Consider the following 26,856-nt stretch of genomic DNA (forward strand, 5'->3'; position numbering starts at 1 on the left):
TTCATTAGGAATGTGTATATATATATATATATATATATATATATATATATATATATATATATATATATATATATATATATATATATATATATATATATAAATATTTTTTGTCTGCTCATTAGTTAATGTTATTAATAATTGATTGACTAAAGCACCATTTATTTGTTAATGAGTGGCCTTAGCTTTAAAAATGTTGTCCTCTGGTAGTAAGTAGTATAATAATAGTAGTTATTGAGATGACTAATAATTTATTATGTTTGTTGTAGAAATTAAGAATGTTGACCTGTGATCATCCAGTTCCGCCAGATCGGTACAACGATCGAGTGGAGGAGCATTTACGAGTTACTGGATTTTATCATGCATCTCAAATTGGTGTCGTACAGAATCAGAAAGCACTCGTGAATGCTCTAATCGAACGCTGGCACCCGGATACACATACGTTTCACCTTCCCATTGGTGAATGTGCTGTAAGTCTTGAAGATGTTGCTCTAATTCTTGGTCTACCGACTGATGGTCTTCCAGTCACTGGGATGACAATGAGTAGCTTCCCAGCGTTGGAGGCGGAGTGTTTGCATCAGTTTGGAGTTGCACCGAGTAAGTCGGAGTGTAGAGGATGCTGCATAAAACTAACCTGGCTACGGGATCTAAAAGAAAACATTCAGTTGACTGATGAAATAAGTATACAGAGGTATGTGAAGTGTCACATCATGTTGCTAATCGGGACGATGTTGTTTGGGGATAAATCTGGGGCAGGTGTGCACTGGAAGTTTCTACCCTTGCTTCGTGATTTTGCCAGTATTGGACAGTATAGTTGGGGGTCGGCATGCCTAGCGCACCTCTACAGGGCATTATGCAGGGCATCTCGTTATAACTGTAAAGAAATGGGTGGTCCAATAACACTTCTGCTCTGTTGGGCTTGGATGCGAATGCCATACCTATCGCCGGTTCCTAGGGAACCCCACAGTTTTCCACTAGCCAACAGGTAATATTACTTTACAATCTACCTGTAACTTTATATTTAAAATGCAGTTTAGCTAATTGCAAATATGATATTAGGTGGCGTAATTGGGAGCGTGGCGACAGACGATATAGATATCTTAATCTAGCTCACTTTAGAAAGACCTTTGATGACCTGCAGGAAGGCCAGGTGTGTTTTAATTAACGAATTCTTAGTTTCGGTTTTGGTGTCCTGAGACATAATTATGAAGCTCTCTTGCATTGTTGTTGTTATTGATATCCGTGGTTGTAATCAGTAATTTCTTTTTTATTTATTCCCAGTTTGTGTGGGTTGCATATGCTGTGGATCGCGTGGATCCGAACATCATTCTTGCTGAAATATATATGCAGTCGGTTGTGTGGACCGCTACTGTTCCGTTGGTGTCATTTGAATGTGTGGAGTGGCATGCTACGGATAGGTTTAGGCGACAGTTCGGTTTCTTACAGGGAGAACCTTCTGAGGAGCGAAGTTTGGATAAGGCCCATGGGAAAGTCCTGACTGGTCCTAAGAATCTTAACTGGGCCACAACACCGACTCATGCAAGTTGGGTAATGCATTGGACAAACAGGTATAACTACATTCTTTCTGAGCTTCCCATTAATTCACCGCATCCATTGGAAAGTTACATGCAGTGGTACCGGTCAAAATATGGGAACCGGTTGAACTTGTCGAATCTTGTGGGTCAAGACAGTGATGAGGATAATCAGAATATCGATGAGGGTAATGAGATTATGGATGAGGATAATGAGGGCATGGATGATGACAATGAGGAAGTGGACCCACAGTTACCCCAAACATCTATTTCGAATCCACAAACCCAAGAACAACCTCAGTTCTCAAGCCAGTACGTACCTCAGACACAGTTCTACCCGTCATTTCCAATGCATCAACAATATTGGGGTATGTCACAGTTTGATCCCGGAGAAGGAGGTTCTTTTAGCCAATTGCTTGGGTTCATGGCTGGAGATGCCGGACAGTCACAGTATGGCAATGAAGCTGAGATCCAGGCGGGTAGATATTCATTGGATGCCAGGCTCCCTTGCCATACTTCATCGGTCGCTTCTGGAGGGTTTGTATCTGTTGACTCTAGTAGAAGTGAAGATGGACACGGTGTACTTAATAGTCAACATCCTCACCGTGTAACCATGGGACCTGTTCAGGAAGATGATAACACACCCGAGGATGACACGAATGCGTACATAGTAGATGAAATGGAGGAGGATGTCGACGATGACGAGGATGAAATTGAGGAGTTCGATGAGGATGAGGATGAGGAATCCCGCAATGATGGTATTATAATGTGTATTGTGCTTTACATGTTTGATTAGCAATGATAATTTGTCTTCATAAACGGTATATTTGTGTATTTTTGTTAAATGATATGTTGTATCCGCATTGGTTTTGCTACTTAATGTCAGAAAATTTAATTGTTATTGTTATTGTGTATACAGGCCAGGCACACACTCCGGATGAGAAAGGCAAAGGTTACAATCTCAGGATTGATCCACCACGTCGCAGCGCTAATCGCTACACTCCATCTGTATTCAAAAAAGCCGCAAAGAAGTGCAAGAACTTCGTCAATGATGTCAAGTGGGCATTGAGAAAGTAGTTCTGGTGTACTAGCTTCATTTATTGTATTAAATGTAAGGACTATGATTAGGTAACTTCTTTGTGATGGACATTATGTTTTAATGACTAGGACTAATGTATTCATAATGATGTGGACTATGGTATGTTTATAGTATGTATTGTGGTATGTTGAGGGATTTTATCTATGAGTAATGTGAAATATGGTATCAATAATGTGTACTGTGGTATGTTTATAGATTTTATGGATGAATAATGCAAACTATGATATCAAAAGTATGTATTATGCGAAATATGGTATGTATTATGGTATGTTTAGAGATTTATGTATCGATAATCCGATCTATGATATCAATATTATATGTTATGGTTTCTTTAGATATTATATCGATGAATAATATGAAATATGGTATCAATAATGTGTATTGTGGTATGTTTATAGATTTTATGCATGAATAATGCAAACAATGATGTCAAAAGTATTTATTATGTGAAAATATGCTATCAACCATGGTTCTGAAAACCGGACCGGACCGGCCGGTTCAACCGGAAACACCGGAAACCGGTAAAAAAACCGGTCGAACCAGAAACCGGTCCGGGTAAACTCAAAAACCGGCCAGCAAAAAACCGGTAAAAAAATCGGTCGAACCAGTAACCTCATCGGTTCATTGACCGGTCCGGTACTCGCAACCTTGCTATCAACAACGTGTATTTATCAATAATGTGAACTATGATATAAAGAATGTGCAGTACGATATGTTTATAGATTTTATGTATTCAATAATTGATTAAATAAACCCGAATGGTTCATATGGAGGTTCTTTCATATCAGAATTGATGTCATATAATCCAATATTACATATATCATGCATAGGTAACTCAAATAAATAGATCCTGACAAAAGGAATAATGCGACATATATAATAATATCATCTAAGCAATAAGAATCTACTGGCGATCTCTGTCAGCGTTTGCCCCACCTGCCTGACGGCATCTGCTGCGGCTGTGTCCTTCAGCTCCGCAAAGCGTACATCGCCTGGGCCGACGTAACATTCGTGTGTCCATCTCATTCAAGAAACGCGTCATTTTGGGGCGACCTTTTGCCACGCGTCTGAGGAACGGATTCGGGATAAATCGAGGTCCGTTGTAAGCAGGCCATGTCGTGGGGTTACCAAGTGGCCTAAATCTTGCTCGGTACACCCGGCGAACTTGGTCCATCTTATACACATCATGAACATACACTTGCCAATCCAGTCTCTGGTTGGCACAACATGCAAACACATGTCGACAGGGGATCCGGTCAACCTGAAACTCACCACAGTCACATCGAAGGCCACGTAGGTCGACTGCAAACTCTAGTCCACTTGGCATCTCACGCACCTCAAAGACCTCATTCTGTCGGTCAAAGCAACTAACCTGAATGTTTCCTGATGCCAGTTGGTTTGCATGCAATTTCGAGGTCACGACATCAGAAAACACGTGGCCAGCATTGATCCGGGCCTCCGCCTCTGCTCTTTTTCGGGTAAATAACTCGTTGAGCCGGTAGAATGTGGCCTTCACAAGGGCAGTCACGGGGAGATTGCGTGCACCCTTCAACACTGAATTGATGCATTCTACAAGATTTGTCGTCATATGACCCCATCGATAACCACCGTCAAAAGCCAACGCATACTGTTCTCGGGGGATTCTGTTTAACCAGTCAGTGTAGGCCTCGCCTCGTTCTCGTAAACGCTGGTAACGCACCTCGTACTCCCGCACCGTCCTCGAATATCCTGAAGGATCAAAGCAAAAAGTTTATGCAAAAGGGGTAATCACAGTTACTGAAGAGAACTCTGTTACAAAATTAATTAGCTATAGTGAGAGGTACCTATGTTGATGACCAGTTTCTGCAAGTACGGCGCCTTGAATTTTCTCAGAAAGTTCGACTCTATATGCCTGATACAAAACATATGAAAAGCTCTAGGAGGTGACCAAGCCCCGTTACTCCTTTCCACAGCTGCATTTATGGATTCGTGACGGTCGGATATCAGTCCCACACCATCCCGAGTGACAACATGCTGACGAAGGTTACTTAGAAAAAAGTGCCACGCATCTGAAGTCTCCCCCTCCACAATCGCAAACGCAATTGGGACGATATTGTTGTTGCCATCCTGTGACACTGCCACTAGTAGACAACCCTTGTACTTTCCGTACAAGTGAGTCCCATCTACCTGGACAACTGGCTTACAATGTCTGAATGCTCTAATGCAGGGGTAATAACTCCAAAAGACACGATGCAACACTTGAATATCCGTCACCAAGTCATCGCCTTGATATGCAGGCATAGTCTCAAAATGAACAACAGCTGACGGCTCCTTGTGACACATGGCCTCAAACCAAATAGGCAACACTTCGTACGATGCTTCCCAGCCTCCAAATATTTTTTCCACTGCCTTTTGCTTAGCCAACCATGCTTTCCGATAACTAACAGTGTAGTTGAACTTCGATTGTACCTCTGCTATAACCGACTTTACCTTTAAGGCGGGGTCAGCCTCAACCAACGGCTTAATTGCTTCTGCAATTGTGCTCGAATCCAGCTTTGAATGATCCTGAGAAATTGTGGCTCTGGTACATGTGTGACTGCCATTATACCTCCTTATAACCCAACAGTACTTACGGCTGATCATGCTAACCCGGATAAGCCAATCACACCCTGACCCATACTGTGTACACTTCGCATAAAATGTCAACGGCTCAGATTCATACACCCGATAGTCTACGCTTCTTCGAATAGTATACTCTTTTATCGCTTTAATAACAGCTTCCCTGGAACTGAATTCCATCCCAACGGCAAATTCACCATCTGCGACAAGAGGAATTCCTGCCACCACCACAACCATAAGACCAATTTTATTAACACAAATATTTAGACATTCGAAAATTAAGCTAAAACATTTTTCACTGCATCAATTATGATCAAAACCTCCAAAATAATTGTATTTAACTAACTTACTAACTAAATAGCTATTTATATTCAACTAACCGGCTAACACATACTAAATTTAATTTAACTAATTTGCTACTTTACCGTTCCGTTATATACTATTAAATACTAATTTATATTAACATAATTGATAAAAAATTCAGTAATAAATATTAGTAAATACCAATTTATATTTACTTAATTCACAAAATTACCTCATAAGTACTAATGGATATTTAATAAATTAACTTCATAACGAATAAATTTTTATTTATACTCAACTAATACAATAACTCCCAACTAATTTTCCTGTCTTAAACTTAAATACACAAACTGGTGAACAAAATTAAATACTTGGTCCAAGTAACTATCAATATATATTAATACATTATTTCAATCCTTCTTATGAGTTTCGAGAATTACGTACCTGAACTGATATAATCTGGGAACTCCGGAACATGCATGGCTTCCAAATCCAAAACTCGCATGAATGATGGCTCCTCAAACGGCACATTATTTGCCAGTGCAGTTGCCACGTCAGATACATCCGGATCTACAGCTCCCTCAGCTGCAACCACATCTCCATCTGGACCAACAAATTCATAGTTGCTTTCAAACTCATCTTCACTGTCACTATTGTAATCTTCCCGTAAAATATTCTGGTCGGCCTCAGATTGCTCAAACTCAACATACAGCTCGATGAACAACAGTTGACTCCGATTTTCAATATACATGGAAAACATTTCCTGCATGCTCGCTTCGTCCGTTACATATTTCGTTTGAAACTGGACGAATCCACCAAACACTTGTATAGGATATCTATACAGAATACAAGATATTCTTCTTGCCCTCTGATGATTAATCTGTTCACAGATCACACCTTTGAACTCTTCAAATGAGATTGTGAAAGGAATCACCACATCTAATGGATTTTCACAAACAAATCTGACCCCTTCAGATGTTTGTATCAAAATCTGACCAAAATAATATACCTTCAACAATACTCTATCACTCATTTTTTTTCAGTCACATTAACAAACTCATACTTTGATTTTGGCTAGTAAAAGATACAGGAACCAAGAACCAGGCTAAAGAGACGTTGAAGGAGAAGAAGAAGACGATGCGAGTTGCTCTTACGGTCAGATCCAGTTTCACCAACTTTTATTTAAAGCCCAAACGAAATCGGACCATGCGATTAGGTGTTTCTCATTCAAAAAAATCATTAAAAAAACATATCGGACCCTCCGATTTCTTCTGCCAACGAAAAAAAAAAATGAAGCTCCATCAAATCGTACCCTCCGATTTCTTAAGCCCACGAAAAAAATTTTTTTGCCCTCCATCAAATCGGACCCTCCGATTTACTCCTTCATGATTCAAACACTCTCTTCCTTCACAAATCGCACCTAGCGATTTGCTTGCCAAATTTCACATTCAACCAACTCGGACAGTCCGAGTTGTTGAGCCCAAAAGTAAGCAAAAGGCTGTCCCACATCCGTGTAATGCACCCCATTACCTCCATATCCAGAGAAAGCACATACAGCAGCGCCATATAGAAAAAATTGAGCCTCTCTTTGTATGGAGAGCTACAAATAAATAAAATAACTGAATGACAAAAAAAAGCACATATGTATAGAGTGTGTTACAGGTTAAAAAGAGAAAAAGAAAAAGAGGTGGTCCCGGCCGGCTGTTTTTTTTTTTTTTTTTTTTTATAAAAAAACTATTGTTGTGTTATTTTGTTTATAAAAAAAATGATGTGTTTTAATTTAGTATAAAAATAATCATAAATTAAAAGATAGATTTTATATTTTAAAAATTAAAATTTATAAATTGAAAGATAAGTTTTGTGTTATTTCATAAATTGAAAAGTAGATTTTATATCAATTTACAAATCAGAGAATAGATTTTATGTCACTTTACAAATTAAAGAATAAGTTTTGTATTTTAAAAATAAAAAAAAAGTTAAACTTCACAGATAAAAAAATTAAATTTATAATTTTTATATAAAAAAATACACCAAATTTTACATATTAAAAAACATTACTATAATCCCAATAGCAAAATTAAAAACATCGGCCACCGCTTTTTTTTTTTTTTTTTAAAGAAAAAATAGCAGACTCTGCATCTTAGGGTTTTATGTTTCATGAATAATAATGATGTTCATATACAAGTTAGGCTAATCAATTAAGTCATGGTCCATTGGGCTTTCTCATTCTAGGTAGAATGCAATAATGAAAATAAACATAAAAAAATTGAGTAGCTTAACATTGAAGAAATCAATGTCAGTAGCATCAGCACAAATTAAGCTGCACGGTGAACATTAATAATATGAATTATTATTAGGGTTATAACTAAGATCCGTATTGATCCCTTTTTTCTGTGGTGTGTCGTGTATATCTCTTGTTCATGTCTTCATTTTAGATGCACGCGCAGTGGATAAGGTAAGGCATGATATATAATACGGTATCAGATTCTGAAGTATAGTTTCTATGTTTAAATATCCATGATATGTTCATGCAGTGTCACATACATACTCACGTGAAGGCTTAACAATATCATACTCATATATAAAAATAACAAAAATATATTTTATGCAATGCAAATATAGAGTGAATGAACTCTCTTAATTTTTTTAAATTTTTTTATAAAATATAATTTTTTATCTTACCCTTTTTAAGTGAAATTAAAAAGAATATATATAAAAAAATATTGAATAACAAAAAAGCACATCTTACAAAAAAATATATATATAAAAAAAATAAAAAAAATACATTTTTATAACACCATTTTTTCCCTTTCTTTTAAGGTTGCATGTGATAATTTCGGAGGACGGCAAAATTTAACCTAAATAAATTTTGGCCAATAAATAAATGAGAGAATAGAAGAGTTGCCAATAAAATAGCAGGGTTAGTAGTTGACTTAAGAATTGTGTTTGTTTATAAGTATGCTATACTAATAAGAAAAACTTATGTGATTATAATAAAGATGTGAAAATTATTTTGATTCTTTAACTATTAAAATTTTGTTAAATAATATTTTATAAGAGTATTATTTTAGTCTTTAATTTTTGGACTAAATTTTAATTTTATCTCTAAAATTTAAAATATTTTATTTTTATCTTAAAGTCTTATTTTGTGCCATAGTACATCGGAAAATTATTTAATTTTTTAATATATTTATGAATAATACATATATATTATTAATAAATTTGAGTGAAAGATAATAGAATTGAATGAAAATGAAGTGATATATATATATATATATATATATATATATATATATATATATATATATATATATATGATTTTGTTATTCTGTGTTCGAATGACATAGATTAAGTATATTATAGAAAGTATTTTAATATTATTTATTATTTCTAAATTACTTAATAATTATTCAATTATTTAATAAAAAAAGACCAAATTTATTTTCAAATAATAATAATAATAATAATAATAATAATAATAATAATAATAATAATAATAATAATAATAACAAAGAAGTTAGATAGATAAATAGAAGTACAAAATACTTTATTATTTCAGCTAATTATTAAAAATTTTATTTCGATTTATGTTTAATAATTAATCGTCAAAATATATTTGTAATTATTAGCACATATTAAAATTGAGTAAAATAAAAATAAAAAATATAAACTTAAGCTAAATAAATCATTAACTGAATAGTATCATAATATTTTATCTTTTATTAAATTAATTTAATGTATAGAATTTTGTTAATACATATCTAAAAAATATATTTTTAAAATATCATAGAAAATATTTTATTAAAAATAATTAAAAAATAATTTTTTTTATATTTCTAATGCATTAATTTCATCAAAAACTTTAAAAAAATTATTATTATACTTTTAAAATATATCTTTAGAATATAACATAAATAAATTCATTTAATAAAATATGTTTTTATTCGATACCAACTACTAAAACTCCATCAACAAAAAAGAGATAGAGGACAAGAGCACATGGTATTACTGGCTTGATATTTGAGCATGTGGGTAAGGCAATGGTATTAATTATTTTTCCTTTCACATACAGTAGTAATCTTTGGCCTCCAAATCTACCTTCAACTTTATTCTTCTACTTTTATATAGGGCTTCCTCTTACCTAAGTTTAAAGTAGAGAGATGGCTTTATCCTTGAATTTGGGATCACTGAAATTAAGCACAATGTTGATGACATGACAATATAAATAAAACCCTAAAAATAAAATAACAAAAATAAACGATAAATTGAAAAGTATTTAATCAAAATTGTATTCTTAAGGGTATTGAATAAGCAGTAATTTTTTTCCTTCATTTTTCCAATATTTTGAAGGTATGAAATAAAAAGTTAAATAATTAATATTCGTGTGTTGTGTTGTTTTTATAAAAAAGTTTCTTATGGTATTTTTAATTAGTGTTCTTATGTAGCTTATTAATACTTTTTTTCAAAAAATCACATAAAAAGAATAATAATAATATCAAATTTAAGAGTAATAATTAATAGAAGTGAAGTTGCATCGAGGGACTCAATTTTATCGTTATGGAGGGCATGTGTGTGCTATGCTTGGATATGGAGTTAGGCGGGAATACACATATATGTGGGACAGATTTTTGTCAGTTTGAGATGAAGAAACTCGGACCGTGCGAGTTCTTTGGATTTGAAAATTTTATAAACAAATCGCAGGGTCCGATTTGTTTGGCAACCGTATAGAACTTCAAGTATAAGGAATCGGACCCAACGAGTTGACATCTTAGGAATGGGTATGAAAATCGCACGGTCCGAGTTCTTAGCTGAGAGTATGAATTGGTGATCAATGAACTCGGACCCTCCGTTTTGTGGCAAGGAAACAAAGAAATCGGATGGTCCGAGTTCGGTCTTAGAAAAATTTTTTTTTGGTTCAAGTTAACCTAGTCGTAGGGTTCGAGTTCCTCAAAGGTTGTGATATAAAAGGGTGAAGTGAACTGGTAGGTGGGACAGTAGCTGGGTCTTCCTTCTTCTTCGACGGCTGCATCTTCCTTCTTCTTCAAAACTCTCTCTTTTTTTCAGTTTTGTTTTTGATAATGTAGTATCTAAGACTAAGCTTATGTTTTTTTTTTATGGTGAGTGAAAAAAATGAGTGACAGAGTATTGCTAAAATTATTTTATTTTGGTCAGATTTTGTTAGAAACGGCTGAAGGAGTAAAATTTATTTGTGAAAGCCCAGTAGATATTGTTATTCCTTTTATTATCTCATTTGAGAAGCTAAAAGGAGTAATCTGTGAAAAAATTGGTTCTGAGAGGGCAAGAAATATATCATGTATTCTATACAGATATCCCATACAGGTGTTTGGTGGATTCGTACAGTATCAATCCAAATATGTGACGGACGATGCAAGCATGCAGGAGATGTTTTCAATGTATATTAAAAACCGGTCTCAGATCTCGTTCATCGAGTTGTATGTTGAGTTTGAACAATCTGAGGCTGACCGGAATATTCTACAGGAAGATTATAATAGTGACAGTGAAGAAGAGTTCGAAAGCAACTATGAATTTGCTGTTCCAGATGGTGATGAAGATCAAGGTGAGAGAACCATGTGCCCAGATGTGACAGAAGTGGCAAATGCACTTGCAAACGAAGTGCCGTTTGAGGAGCCATCATTCATGCGAGTTTTAGACTTGGAAGCCATGCATGTTCCTGAATTTCCGGAATATATGACTGCAGGTACGTAATCGTGGTGTAAGTATTTTTGTAGTTAGACATTGATTGAGTTATGAAGATTTTACCCTTTTTTTAGCATTATTTAATCATGCGTTCTGTGTCGTAGTTGTCAGGATCTAACCGGTCCTCGACCCGTTAAGGAATTTATTTTTTTCTTTTATATGCTTCATGTGTTTATTAGGAAATAATATTTATGTTGTATAAGATATGGTTGTAGCAAATTGCATGAGTTTGTAACAATTATCGGCACAGCTTCGATCTATTGTACGGTTCAAATGGCATGAATCGGACAGGACCGGCACGGTTCGTTTGGTTTTTCGGTCGAACCGGCCGGTCCGGTCCGGTTTTTTACATTTGCTGCTGATGTGCTTATGTTGTTTAGTGTGATATCATAAAATGTTGAACGTTTTTTATTTAAAGCATACTGGTTTTTTACATTTGCTGCGTATTAATGAAATTTATCTTATGGCATTTGTCCCAGCAGAAATTCCTATGGTCGCAGATGGTGAATTCGTCGTTGGGATGGAGTTCAGTTCCAGGAAAGCTGTTATTAAGACGGTTAAGGAGTATACCATACGACGAAGCGTAGACTACCGGGTATATGAGTCTGAGCCGTTGACATTTTATGCCAAGTGTACACAGTATGGGTCAGGGTGTGATTGGCTTATCAGGGTTAGCTTGATTAGCAGGAAGTACTGTTAGGTTATAAGGAGGTATAATGGTAGCCACACCTGTACCACAGCCACCATTTCACAGGATCATTCGAAACTGGACTCTATCACAATTGCAGAAGCAATAAAGCCACTGGTTGAAGTTGACCCCTCCTTAAAGGTAAAATCGGTAATAGCAGAAGTGCAATCAAAATTCAACTACACCGTCAGTTACCGGAAAGCATGGTTGGCTAAGCAGAGGGCAATAGAAAAAATATTTAGAGGTTGGGAAGCATCGTATGAAGCCTTGCCTATATGGTTTGAGGCCATGTGTCACAAGGAGCCATCAACTGTTGTCCATTTTGAGACTATGCCAGTATATCAAGGTGATGACTTGGTGGGTGATATTTGGGTTTCGCATCGTGTATTCTGGAGTTATTACCCTTGTATTAGGGCATTCAGACATTGTAAGCCAATTGTCCAGGTGGATGGTACTCACTTGTACGGAAAGTATAAGGGTTGTCTGCTTGTGGCAGTTTCCCAAGATGGAAACAACAATATCGTTCCGATTGCGTTTGCTATTGTTGAGGGAGAGACTTCTGATGCATGGCATTTTTTCCTAAGTAACCTCCGTCAACATGTTTTTACTCGGGATGGAGTGGGTCTAATATCTGACAGGCACGAGTCCATCAATGCAGCTGTCGAACGAAGTAACGGAGCTTGGTCACCTCCTAGAGCTTTTCATATGTTTTGCATTAGGCATATAGAGTCGAATTTTCTGAGAAAATTCAAGGCACCTTACCTACAAAAATTGGTCGTTAACATCGGTAAACATTTACTAAATTTAAGCAAATTATTAATAGATGTGCCTTAAATAAATCTATTGATCTTAATTACTTTGCTTTCTACATGCTTTGATCTGCTAGGATATTCGAGGACGGTGCGGGAGTACGAAGTGCGTTACCAGCGTTTAAGGGACCGCGGCGAGGCATACACAAACTGGTTAGACCGAATTCCTCGCGAACAGTACGCACTGGCCTTTGATGGCGAGTACCGATGGGGTCACATGACGACGAATCTAGTGGAGTGCATCAACTCAGTTTTGAAGGGTGCCCGCAATCTTCCCATTACTGCTCTTGTGAAGGCAACATTCTACAGGCTAAATGAGTTGTTCACCCGTAAAAGAGCGGAGGCGGAAGCTCGGATCAATGCTGGCCATGTGTTTTCTGAGATAGTGACATCGAAGTTGCATGCAAACCAACTTGCATCAGGAAACATACAGGTTAGTTGCTTTGACCGCCAGAATGAGGTCTTTGAGGTTCGTGAGATGCCAAGTGGGCTAGAGTTTGCAGTTGATCTACGTAGCCTTCGATGTGACTGTGGTGAGTTCCAAGTGGACCGGATCCCCTGTCGGCATGTGTTCGCATGTTGTGCTAACCAGCGTCTTGATTGGCGACTTTATGTTCATGATGTGTATAAGATGGATCAAGTGCGGCGGGTGTACCGAGCACGGTTTAGGCCACTAGGTAATCCCACTACATGGCCTGCTTACAACGGACCTTGGTTCATACCGAATCTGTACATGCGACGGGTGTCAAAAGGTCGCCCCAGGATGACGCGTTTTCTGAATGAGATGGACACGAGGATGTTACGTCGTCCTAGGCGATGTACTCTATGTGGTGCTGAGGGACATAGTCGAAGCAGATGCCGTCGGTCTGTTGGTTCAAATACCAACAGAGAAGCCCCCTAGGTTCACAGTTTTAATATGATATTGTATAATAAAACCTGACTGAGCAAATTGAGGTAACATGACTTGCTATATGTAACATTATAATTAATGACACTCTAGTATTATGACATATCTGTAGCATTATATAATATGATGGTTAGTACATTAATTGATAAATATCTGTAGTATCATATTAAGGTTTTAAGAGACATTATTACATGCTCCAGATGGCTAATACATCAATAATGTCCAACACATATAAAGTACTCTATACAAGGTCCAACACATACAAATAAGTCTAAATGATAAAATATTTTCATCGTTACATAATGTCTAACCAATACAAATAACTCTAAACATTACATAAAGTCATCAGTACATAATGTCTAACAAATACATATAACTACATAATGTCTAACAAATACATATAACTCATAACATTACATAAAGTCATCAAAACATAAAGTTTAACAAATACAAATAACTCTAAATAAAAGGAAAGAACTATTTTCTCATTTTCCACTTTACATCCTTCACAAGGTTCTTGCATTTCTTGGCCGCTTTTTTGAAGACAAAAGGGGTGAAACGATTAGCACTCCGACGTGGCGGATCAATCCTCAGATTGTAACCTTTGACGTTGTCATCTGGACTGCGTGCCTGACCTGCAAACAATTTTGAATAAACAAGTATGTGCAGCACATTACATATTCAAATCCCAACATAAATACCACAAATCAAGAAGCAAAATCCAATAAGATATGCCATTTATGCAAAGAAAGTAAATAAGTCATGGAATATGTAAAGCAAAATAGTAAACATAATACCATCGTTGCGAGATTCTTCATCCTCATCGAACTCTTCAATTTCATCCTCGTCGTCATCGCCCTCTTCATCCGAGTCATCTACTAGATACGCATCGGTTTCTTGTTCGAGTGCGTTAGTATCTTCCTCAATGAGTCCCATGTTACATCGGTTAGGATTTTGACTATTCAGAACACCTCGTCTACCCTCACTCCTACTAGAGTCAACAGATACAAAGCCTCCAGAAGCAACAGATGAGGTATGGCCTGGATACCTTGCATCCAACGAATACCTGCAAGGCATGAACTCAGGCTGATCGCCATATTGTGAATGTGCTCCATCTGCAGACATGAACCCAAGCAACTGGCTAAAAGAAGTTCCATCACCTATTTCAAACTGTGACATACCCCAATATTGTTGCTGTACTGGAAATGATGGGGTGAACTGTGTCTGAGGTAGATACTGGGTTGAGGCTAGAGGTTGTTCTTGTGGAGGCGGAATTGGAGGTGATATATGTTGCTCCTGCTCTTCATTGTCCTCATCCATATCCTGACTACCCTCATCAGTATCTTCATTACCCTCATCCATATCCTCATTGCCCACATCCAGATCCTCGTTACCTTCATCATTCTCTTCACCCGCAAGATTCGACAAGGCTAAGCGGGCCCCATATTTTGATCGGTACTAGTTCAGGTAGGTATCCAACGGATGCTGTGAAGGCATGGGAAGTTCAGAAAGAACGTAGTGATACCTATTGGTCCAATGCATTACCCAATTTGAATGAGTCGGTGTCGTGGCCCAGTTAAGATTTTTAGGTCCAGTCAGAATCTCTCCATGAGCCTTATCCAAATTCTGTTCCTGAGAAGGTACTCCCTGAACGAAACCGAACTGTCGCCTGAACCTATCCGTGGCATGCCACTCGATACATTCAAATGACACCAATGGAACTGTAGCGCTCCAGACAACCGATTGCATGTATATTTCAGCAGGAATTATATTCGGATCCACACGATCCACAGCATAGGCAACCCAGACAAACTGAAAAATTAAAGAAAACTCATGATTACAACCCACAATACATAACTCTAACACAATGACTGATAGTTTTGTCGAAGCCCAATATTCCCAAAAGTAATGCTTTTTTAATTAAAACACACCTGGCCTTCCTGAAATTCATCAAAGGCCTTCCTAAAGTGAGCTAGCTTCAGATATCTATATCGTCGGTCACCACGCTCCCAGTTACGCCACCTAATACGATGTCCTCAATTAGCTCAACTGAATCTTAAATATCAAGAAATGGATACATTATAACATAATATTACCTGTTTGCAAGTGGAAAATTGCGGGGTTCTCTAAGAAGCGGCAATAGATATGGCAATCGGATCCAAGCCCAACCCAGCAGCAATGTTAGTGGACCATCTATTTCCTTACAGTTATAACGAGATGCCCTGCATAACGCCCTGTAAAGGTGTGCTAGGCATGCCGAACCCCAACTATACTGTCCAATATTGACAAAATCACGAAGCAAGGGTAGAAATTTCCAGTGCACACCTGCCCCAGACTTATCCCCAAACAGTATCGTCCCAATCAGCAACATAATGTGACACCTCACATACCTAGTAATTAATGACAATCTAATATTATAACATATCTGTAGCATTATATAATACGATGGTTAATACATTAATAGAAAAATATCTAATGTAGCATATTAGGCTGTTATGAGACAATATTACATAGTCCACATGGCTAATACATAAATAACTTCAGCAACATAATATGACACCTCACATACCTCTGTATACTGATTTCATCATTCAATTCTAAATTCTCTTTTAGATTCCGGAGCCATGTCAGTTTTATGCAGCTTGATCTATAGTCCTCTCTACGAGGTGCAACCCCAAATTGAAGCAGACACTCCGCCTCCATGGCTTCAAAACTACTCATTGTCATCCCTGTGACTGGAAGACCATCTGTGGGAAGACCAAGTATTAGAGCCACATCTTCAAGAGTCACAAAACATTCACCAATGGGGAGGTGAAACGTATGTGTGTCTGGGTGCCAACGTTCGATTAGAGCATTTACCAATGCTTTCTGACACTGAACTATCCCAATCTGAGACACATGATAGAACCCAGTAATTCGTAAATGCTCCTCCACCCTATCGTTGTACCGATCCGGAGGAACTGGGTGGTTACATGTCAACATTCTTAATTTCTACAAAAAAACATAACAAATAACTACTCATATAATTAACAGTTACTAACTTACCATCATCAATCATTTCAGTAAATCCTTATATAACTAATTCTTTTAACTTCTAAAATTATTTAATTAATCCTTAATATTATTAATAATTAAAAATAAAAGTCATGACCTATACATTTATTTATTCTTAACGAATATTCTCAACAATATTACAACAATTTAAATATTATTTAATACTAATTACTCATTTGTGAAACACATTTTTTTCTCAATAATAAAAAATATTAACAATCAGTATATGCCATCATCAACAATTCTACAAAATATTAACATTCATATTCTAAAAACTATAAACATTGTCATAATTAAAAAAATAGCATGGCTTAATTAAAATAATCCTATTAATCATTAAACATTAACATTTTTCTCAGTCACAATACCAATAACAATAACATAAACATTTAAATTCTTCTCTAACAGTTATACTTACTTTTTTAAATAAATATTTAAATATGATTAATTAACTAAAACGTATAATTATACTAAAAATGAATAAAAATTTAAAAAAAATTAACATTTTCTACTGAATAAGAGATCTATTTACTTCTTCTTTTATACCTACCGAAATCTTTTCATCATTAATAATGATAATGTTTTCTTATTAATAATAATATTTCTTATTAAAAATCTGCAAAAAAAATTTTAAAAAATTTAAGAAATATTGAAATATTAGTCATAATCCATCTATTTTTTTATTTATCAACTGCATTTTTTACCAACAATCACCATCATAATAATTAAATTCTGAATATTAATAATTATAAATATAAATAAATTTCTAAAACTTAAAAATAATTAAAAAATACTTACATAATCAGGATCACTGAGATAATGAATAATATGAAGCTCACATCGATCAACATCTTTAATTTTAAATTTTTTGGGCATGATTGCTTCTCCTCCACCATGCAAAGATGAGCTTCAGAAATGAAGAAGAATGTTTGAGAGTGAAGTGTGTGTGCAGCTTTCGTTTTCGGATGGTGAGAGAAGAGCAAATGGGTTTCTTTATTCAAAGAGGGGCACCGTTCGGGGGGAAAACCAGAGAGCGACGCGTGTTAAGTGCAAGTAGGAACTCGGACCGTGCGATTGGCTTCTTCAGAAATCGGACGGTCCGTGAGCTTCTTCAACTCGGAGGGTCCGAGTTGTTCCCCCCTGACACCACCATTTTGTGTAGCACTCCCCTCCCCCATATCAGCGCACTTCACCAGCTGAGGTTCCATATGTAAATTAAAAACCGGCATTGAGGTTGTCGGCTTAGTAATTAATTAATGACCTAATTTGTAGGATATTTACAAACACTAAAATCAGTTACTAAAATTAATTACCAGTATAAAATATATGCTAAATTATAAATATATGTTAAAAATAAATTAAATTATACATATATTTATACACAAATATATTAGTAATTAATTTTAATATACGGAGAATATTTTTTATTTATTTATTATAATATAGCACGATTTATGTAATTTGGGTATTATTTTCAGTTTTTTCACCTAATTAGAAAACAAATTTAAAAAAAAAATCTCAAACAAGAATTCAAGAAATCATTTCATACTCTGTTTAGTGGTACCCCTCCTCTTCCTCTGCCGTACAAAATAGCGTACATAAAACGTTTGTTTATCGTTTGCGCACTTCTCTAGCTAATAATAAGCATATCTAGAAGAAGAGAAGGGTTATTATAATTTTGTGGGAGTAATGTAAAAATAAAGGTTTAATTATTCTGCAGGTTCTATAGTTTTATCGAATTTTTAATTAGGTCCCTATACTTTTTTTTTTCAATTGGATTCTTATACATTTTTTTTTAATTTAGTCTTTGTTAACGTTAAACGTTAAAAAAATGTTAGTGAATTGTAAAATTACTTGTATACCCCTAGGGACCTAATTAAAAAGAAAAAAAAATATAGAAACTTAATTGAAAATTTAGAGAAATTATTAATATTCAATGAAAGATATTCATATAATCTCTATTTAATAATTCTACGACATAAAAAATATTTCTGTAATTCCTTTTATTTTATCACTATTATTTTTTCTTATTTATATATAAATTGTACCAAAAATACCGTCTCTTTATTTTTTTTTTTACTTTCAAAATATCTTATCTTAAGAATATACAAAAAAAATAATGGATAAAATGAAGCAGAAAAATAGTAGTAATAAGTATAATATAAAATTCAATTTTCATCACTCAAGTATTTATTATGACCAACACAATGAAAGAATTTGCATATGGCATATGGTAACAAGAATCATTGATAGAATAATAACTAAAATTGTTTACAAAAATTGAGTTCTATATAGTTCCTCAAACAAGAGAACCAATTTGGCTGACAAAAACTCAAAAACAAGTATATTGAAGAAATGAATTTTCCTTATGGTAACAAGAATCATTAGAAAGAAATCCCTAAAGGCTGCTTGCTCTAGCATAAACAGATATTTCATCTCCCTTAGATATGATCTTTGCCATTGCAACTGATGCCAAGTGACGCACAGGCCGTCGAACACCAAAAGTGAGCAGCGAATACAATGCATCCTCACACCGTCTTTGCCACAACAAAATATTTTCCTAGAAGATATGATAAATTGTAACATCAAAAAACACATACACTAAGAATTTTAATGAAAACCCAAATCAACAACAACAAATAATATCAAATGAATAGCACCAAATCTTAATTATAAGCCAATTCTCAAAAGGTATGTTTTTCATTCCAATTTTAAGAGTAGTTGGTCCATTGAATGGATAGAAAATCCACATTGCAATGTCTGTGAAAGTTCCACCAAGTGCCAGCTGCACATGAACATAAAACCTTGCACTTTGCAAGTCTCCACGTTTGAGAAAGTCATTTCTAGGAACAAAATGTCTGTACAAAAACCCTTGGTCCATTCAATATGCAACGACTTAGTTTCAGCTTGTATATACAAAATGATCTGGATGCACACAGCTAACGATGTTCACAGCAAAATTAAATCATATGTCAATTTCTCAATTAACAAAATTCTTGTACATGAATATTTATATTGTAAACCCTAAACCATCATATAAAAAAATTCAAAAATCAATTCAAGAAATAGGTATTCAACTAATATCATATTTTTAAAAAATTAACATATGCATAAACATGTTACATCAAATTTTAAAAACTGAAGATCAAATTATGTCCTTTTAAATCTCTTTTTTTTTTCTTTTCGATAATGTCAGCATCAAAGAATATCTCTATAAGGATAAGTATTATCTAAACTTAGCTAGGCAAATAGTAATATTTCATTAGTAATACCATATGATGCATCACATGTAAGCAAATATGGTAAAAGCAATATGCTGATCTTGCAGGGAACAGAACCAAATATCGAATTACAACTCCAAAGTACCACAAAGGAAATAAATAAATATTCCAATTCTTAGGTTCTGGTCGAATTGACTTGAAGCACCTTAAGAATGAATCCTACTCAGCATAAAACTCAAATATGTGAGCAGATGACCAGAATTTACTGCTAAACATATTAAGCTTTATCTCGCAGGAACAATATTGAAGCATTACCCTTTTATTTTTTGCACCTTATATTCAATTAGAATTTACATCCAAATGGTCACTACTGCAAAAACTACCTCCACTAAGCAAAGCATCCAATACCTAGCCATCCAAGATGCTTGTGATAAGACAAGTATGTTTGCATATAATATTAGCTTGTAGGTCATTTATTGAAGGAATTTGCCATAATTGAAGGCCTAGATATAAAACCAAACCAGAGATTATACCTCGACAGAGATAATCCAATTGAAGATGTTCAAGGTATTAAAACTACTATTACATCTCCCCTTGGAATGGTGAAATTGCAAGCAGTGAGAGAGTTTATTAGGTCTAACAAGGTGAAATTTTCTTAGCTTTATCCCGACTGACCCCATTCTCAAAATGTTATAATTTTTTCAAACTATTAATTAGCTCAAATTTTAATTTTTCAGGCTTGCATTCACAGTCCGAATCCCAAAATGAAAGCTTAGAATTAAAATTAAAAAAAAAAGATAAAACAAAAGTATCCGTCCAATGCATGTTTTCATCAGCAAATATGAAGCTTTTTTTTGGGGGTACATGCTAAGACCTCCAAATTACAGGTCAATGGTCCAGCAACATCAAAAATAACTTAGTATTATTGATAACAAATCTAAAAGAAAATTTCCAAAATAAAAAATGCATATAGATTCTGAGTAAGGAAAAATAAGGTTATTTCGCCCCTACCTAAGTTCAAGATGCAGAACTTCTTCGGAAATTGTTTGCTTAATTGTGGTCCTGCTGAATCAGGCTTTGAGTCCATTAACTCGCAGCAGCAATTTGAAAATTTTACCGATTTGTGGCTGGCAGTGTGCGCATCGATGAGTTTGGGACAAGAAGGAGAGTGAAGCTAACGTTAATTGCAACGCTGTGTGGGTCTTGTGGAAAGTTCAGAATGCTGAGATATTTGAAGGAGAAAGAACCACATCTCAAGTGATTTTTGTTACGGCATCAAAGTTCCAAGATTTGTCGCTAACACTTCCAACCTTGATTCATCTTTGTTCCGTCGACTGTTGCTGGTAGTGGATGAATGGCCTTCTTCTAGTGGTGATGAGCATGGGAGGGACGCCGAGCAGAGGAGATGCCGCAACAGGACCTTACGGTGGATCCAGTGGGAGCTCAAGAAGTTAGGGCTACTGGGTTAGGACGGGATGAGTGTGGGACAAAATAATAAGGGATTTTTGGAAATTTTCAAAATATGATGGTATCTTTGATTAGTTTTTTTAAATGTGAGAATATTCATTTTTTTAATAGAATATTCTATTATTTTAAACGTTTTTGTCACGGTAGGGACTAAATTGAAAAAAATTATATGGTATAGAGACTCAATTAAAAAGAAAAAAAAAATATGAACTTAATTGAAAATTTGGTAAAACTATAGGGACCTGCAGAGTAATTAAACATTTTTTAAAATGAACAACTTTTAATTATTCTTAAAAAGCCTAATAAATAAGTGCTTTCGAGATATTTGTTAATAATAATAACAATAATTCATATTTTAAATCTCTACTAATTAACAACATAGCCTCGACTAAAAGAAGGAATAATAGGATTGATGTTCTGATGATTCATGGACGACTAGTGTGAAATCAAATTAAAATAGAATAAAAGTTACAATTAAAGGATTTTATAAAGATCTTTATCGACAGAATTATACTCCGAGGATTGGTTTTCGAGGTGGGTTAGTGAAGCAAATTGATAGAGATGAAGCGATAGCATTGGAGGTAATGCTATCTGCGAATGAAATTAGGGAGGCAGTGTGGAACTACGAATCTTCTAAAACCCCAAGTAATGATAGGTACAATATGAACTTCATCAAACAGTGCTGGGATGAGATTGGTCAGGAGTTCACTATAGTTGTGATGGGAAAACTACCAGCTGATGCGAATGTCACGTGGGTGACGCTAGCCCCGAAATATGTGGGTGCTAAGGAGATCAAGGACTTTCGGCCGATCAGTATGGTTGGGTGTGTCTATAAGGTGATATCAAAGGTATTGGTGAGAAGAATGAGGTCAGTAATGCCAGGTTGTGAAGGGTAGAAAAATTCATAACGACGCCCTTATTGCGTGTGAGACAGTTCAATGGCTCAAGACACGTAGGAAGAAGGTAACAATTATAAAGTTAGATTTTCAAAAATCATATGATAGAGTCAGGTGGAGTTTTATGGATTTTATGTTACAGAAGATGGGCTTCGACGAAGATGGAGGGATTGGATGACGGAATGTGTCAGTACGGCCACTATGTCAGTTCTGGTTAATAGGTCACCTTCCAAGCCGTTCAAAATGGAGCGGGGCCTCAGACAAGGAAATCCACTTTCTCCTCTCTTGTTTGTTCTTGTCGTCGATGTGTTGCATAGGATGTTGGGGGAGCAGTAAGGAATGGACGAATTGCTCCTTTAATGGTTGGGAGAGATTATATTGAGTTGTCACATCTCCTATTTGCAAATGATACTATCTTGTTCTGCCTTCCAGAAACAGAGACAATTATAAACTATAAGAAACTGTTGTAGTGTTTTGAGTTGATGTCTGGTCTGAGTATCAATTTTGACAAATCGAACCTGATATCGATTAATTATGAGCAGGAGCAGGTGGCGCACGCGTGTGTCCTATTGGGTTGCAAGGAAGCGGTCTTACCTGTTAGATACCTCAGGATATCTCTAGAAGCAAATCCGCGTTTGGTGAAAACTTAGAAACAGATTATGGATAAGGTGGAAGAAAATTTCAGCTTATGGAAAGTGAAGGTTCTAAACAAAGCAGGTAAGCTGGTTCTCATCAAGTCAGTGCCGAATAGTCTATCAGTCTATTACCTTAGTCTGTACAAGATGGCGAAGGCAGTTGCAAACAAGTTGATTGCATTACAGGGGAGATTTTTGTGGAGTAATGAAGATGGGAACTATGGTATATCTTTAATTAAGTGGAAAGTAGTTCAGGCGCCGAAAAAGGCTGAAAGGTTGGGGGTCGGAGATGCAGTGCTCAGGAACACAACGCTTCTGTTTAAGTAGTGGTGGAAATTTTTAAATAAGGAGTGTCCGTTATGAAAAAAGGTTGTATGCTCCTATAATAATTTGAACCCTAATACAATGTTATCACATCAGATTTTACCTATAAAAGGTAGCATGTGGAAAGACATTTGTGAGTTGAATATAAAAGAACAATAGGTGAAAGAAAAAATTATAAGTGGATTAGCAATGAAAGTAGGGAATGGAAGAAGAACTCTTTTTTGGGAAGATAATTGGGTTCAAGGTGGTCCTTTGCGAGTTTTTCAAGGTTCTTCTCTATTTCAAACCAACAAGGATCTGTGATAGAGGACTGTGGGTTTTGGGATGGGTTAGACTATATATAGAATTTTCATTGGAGGAGAGAGTTGTTACGGTGAGGGTTGGAACTTGTTTACCAACTTCATGAGAGATTAAGGCTAGTTAAGTTGTCAACTAGTAGAGAGGATAATGTTGTATGGTAATTTGATAATAAAAGTGTTTCTCTACTAACTCATTTATACAGGTGTTGCAGTCGGAGACATTTTCATAAGATATTATGAGCTATAGTTTTACAAGTTCAATTTGGAGAGGGTTGGTGGTACCTTCGAGAATTGAACTATTTTAATTGTTTATTCTAGTAGGTAGAGTGAATACTAAAGAGAGGTTAAGTAAATTAGGCATTCTTTATTAGAATGACACTATGTGTATTCTATGTAAAAAGAATTTGGAATTTGTGCATCATTTATTCCTTTCTTGTGAGTTTATATGACAAGTATGGTGCGCTTGGCTAAAGTATTTTGATAGAGCTTGGATTGTTTTGAGAACCATTAAAGAACTGTTTGAGAATTGGTCTGGCATGCCTAATAAAAAAGAGAAATAAAAGAGGTGGCTGACTGAATTTTTTACAATAATTTAGAACATTTGGTTGAAATACAATGACAGAATTTTCAATTAAAAAATAAGGGTCAAAATCATACAATGAAAGATGTTTTTGAACTATAAAAAATGGATTAATATTGATTTTTTTATTGTTGATGACAATGTTAGAGATGACACTGAATTAACAATTTATATGTTCTAATTTATTTCTTATTAAATTTATTTTTTTTATTGTTCCGCTTTCTTTGTTTAAAAAAAAAAAACCTATATTGATCTAATTGACTAGCTAGTTGAGTGTGTCTACAACTCTACATGAGCAATTGAGCATAATGGTACGTATCGATCAATATAATTAATATTTAGCTAGTATATTAGGTAAATTCGAGTTATAATTGACGCTCACGTGCATCTAATAATTCTTTTTGGCCCATACGTGCATCTAACTTTCGGACCATACATTTATATGTATGCATAACATAACTATATATCCTATATTATATACATAAAATCATCACAACCGTAAGTGATTCACATCACTATGCAGAAGTTGAGAAATTTATAAAGCCAAGTTATTCCTTTTTATTTACAATATTTGTCATCTTAATTGTTCACAAATTAATTAAGAAACAAACGAATAGTAAAATTGGTTGGAATTTATCGGACATAATTTTATTGTTCCTTTTCATTTATAATATTTGTCATATTAATTGTTCACAAACTAAAAAATATAAAACAAATAGTACAATTCATTCAAGTAAGGCTATTTGTAATAACTTATAGGTAATTTATTAATTCAGATCGCTTAATACAATCCAAAAAGATAAAAATTCACGTACAATTTTTATGTAAATTTGATATTTAAAAATTATTAAATAATTTAATAAATTTAATTAGACCTTGTCAAACACGACCTCTATTAACTTGATTTGAATAATGGCATTAGACTCATTCATGAGTACGATTCATTAGATCAATCTAAAACTTTTAATTTTTTTTTTAAGTTTAATTTTCTACAAATTCTTATAATTTCACCTAAATTTCAATTAGATTCTTATATATTTTTTAATTGGATCTTTATACTATATAATTTTTTTCAATTTAATCCATATTAATGTTAAACATCTAAAAAAATATTAGTGAATTATAAAATTACTTATATATCCTTATCTTCCATCATTAATAATTTCATTCTCTTTCTCAATTTTCCTCTTCTACTTTCTCTAAAACTTCCACGCACACATAGTGAAGAGTAGTAATGAGTAGAATGAGTTAAATTACGTGGCTTAGAATGAGAAGTGCGAGAGAAAAGAACATGCGGAGGATCTACCATCTCAAAGAAGAAACTTTCTTCTTTGTTTTGCTACTTTCTATCGAAGCGAGAACCAAAGAATGTCGTTTTGGTTTCACAATATGCCGTTTTGTGACAGAGTACCAAAACGATGAAAAAGGGCTAGGTGAGTTGGTTAATCAACATTCAACAAAACAAGTGAAAGTGTGAAACACTAAATCGATGCCACCCCTTTCCTCAAGGCATGAAAATGAAAATGATAAAATGTTTCATATGGTTTCATCTAGAAAATTTTGTTAGAAAATTCCTTCCTTTAGGTTTGTATTAACTTAAAATTGAATAATAATAAATGTATATTTGGTTACAACAAATAATAATAATTATCAGTGCGCATTTATTTTTTCTTTTTTAATTTTTATCATAAGATTTTAATTTCACATTGACAATCATACTCAAACAACTTTAGAATCCAATGGCACATGAATTGCTGGACATGTTTGATAATAAAATTCAAATTTACATCAATGTTCATAATAATTCAACATTTTTTCATTTCATTATGAAACTATTACAAAAGTCATTCATATAACCTCTGAATTGGTTGAAGAATCAAGAATGATATGTAAACAACTATCTACAGCTTAGTAATTATAAATTACAACAATGGTGTGATTTACAAACGTAGTTGAGCAGTTGGATATAAAGCTAAAGGGCAAACCCCATATAACATATGCATAGAATACATGATCAGTGGGGCAAGTCTATGGACTACTCGCTGGAAGCAATTCTCCATCAAATATGTCTTTGGAATAATGCTCATGCGCCGGCATGCTGTTGTTAAATGGACCAAAACGGATGCAGTGGTGTCAAGTATCTAACAGAATAATGCAACAACACCTAAAACTATCAAGATTGGAAAGGTTGCATTTCTCATTGATGTGATCAAAATTTATACAGCCTTGGTATTACACCAGAATGCAACAAAGTAGGAGATATACATGCGATCAAAGCTACACAAGAGCTATAGTTAATAAACTAAGTAAACTGATATACAACAAGATAAAGCTATTTATAAGGAGATAACAATGTGATAATATAGTTAGTTGCTGTAGAATAGGAGACTGCCGTTAATACCCCCTGCAAGCTCATGGTCATGGAAGAACATGCAACTTGGATCAGAGCTCGCAAAACTGTGATGTTCCTACGGCTTTAGTGAAAATGTCGGCTCATTGATCAGTTGAGCGCACATAACGAATAACAAGATCACCTGCATCAACTTGGTCCTTCACAAAGTGATCATCTATTTTTATATGATTGGATTAGAGCTGAGAAAAATGACACTAATATTGTCACAGAGTAACATAGGAGCTGTAGCAGTAGAGAGATGAAGTTCACACAGAAGCTCACGAAGCCAATCCAATTTAGTGGTAGCAAAAGCTATGGCACGGTACTCATCAGCTTC

General features: G+C 34.9%; 4 protein-coding genes across 4 annotated transcripts; 3 read left to right on the plus strand and 1 right to left on the minus strand.

Moving 5' to 3' along the window:
- Positions 1–275: 275 nt before the first annotated feature.
- On the plus strand, positions 276–3,372 carry LOC130939470 (serine/threonine-protein phosphatase 7 long form homolog). The gene is made up of 8 exons (XM_057867573.1): positions 276–982; positions 1,030–1,147; positions 1,279–2,287; positions 2,449–2,587; positions 2,697–2,727; positions 2,824–2,881; positions 2,964–3,014; positions 3,335–3,372. The coding sequence occupies exons 1-8, from the start codon at positions 276–278 to the stop codon at positions 3,370–3,372; spliced, it is 2,151 nt and encodes a 716-aa protein (XP_057723556.1).
- Positions 3,373–3,417: 45 nt separating this feature from the next.
- On the minus strand, positions 3,418–6,562 carry LOC130939471 (uncharacterized). Its single transcript, XM_057867574.1, has 3 exons — positions 5,974–6,562; positions 4,452–5,444; positions 3,418–4,356 (listed from the first exon to the last, which is right to left on the minus strand). Exons 1-3 carry the CDS (start codon positions 6,560–6,562, stop codon positions 3,533–3,535), a joined length of 2,406 nt encoding a protein of 801 aa, XP_057723557.1. The 3' UTR covers positions 3,418–3,532.
- A 4,361-nt stretch (positions 6,563–10,923) lies between these two features.
- On the plus strand, positions 10,924–13,645 carry LOC130939472 (uncharacterized). The gene is made up of 4 exons (XM_057867575.1): positions 10,924–11,248; positions 11,727–11,917; positions 12,002–12,722; positions 12,822–13,645. Exons 1-4 carry the CDS (start codon positions 10,924–10,926, stop codon positions 13,643–13,645), a joined length of 2,061 nt encoding a protein of 686 aa, XP_057723558.1.
- A 7,303-nt stretch (positions 13,646–20,948) lies between these two features.
- Positions 20,949–22,625, plus strand: LOC130939473 (uncharacterized). Its single transcript, XM_057867576.1, has 3 exons — positions 20,949–21,059; positions 21,900–22,241; positions 22,398–22,625. The coding sequence occupies exons 1-3, from the start codon at positions 20,949–20,951 to the stop codon at positions 22,623–22,625; spliced, it is 681 nt and encodes a 226-aa protein (XP_057723559.1).
- The last annotated feature ends 4,231 nt before the right edge of the window (positions 22,626–26,856 follow it).

This window comes from Arachis stenosperma, chromosome 7 (assembly GCF_014773155.1).
Source record: "Arachis stenosperma cultivar V10309 chromosome 7, arast.V10309.gnm1.PFL2, whole genome shotgun sequence".
Taxonomy (NCBI): domain Eukaryota; kingdom Viridiplantae; phylum Streptophyta; class Magnoliopsida; order Fabales; family Fabaceae; genus Arachis; species Arachis stenosperma.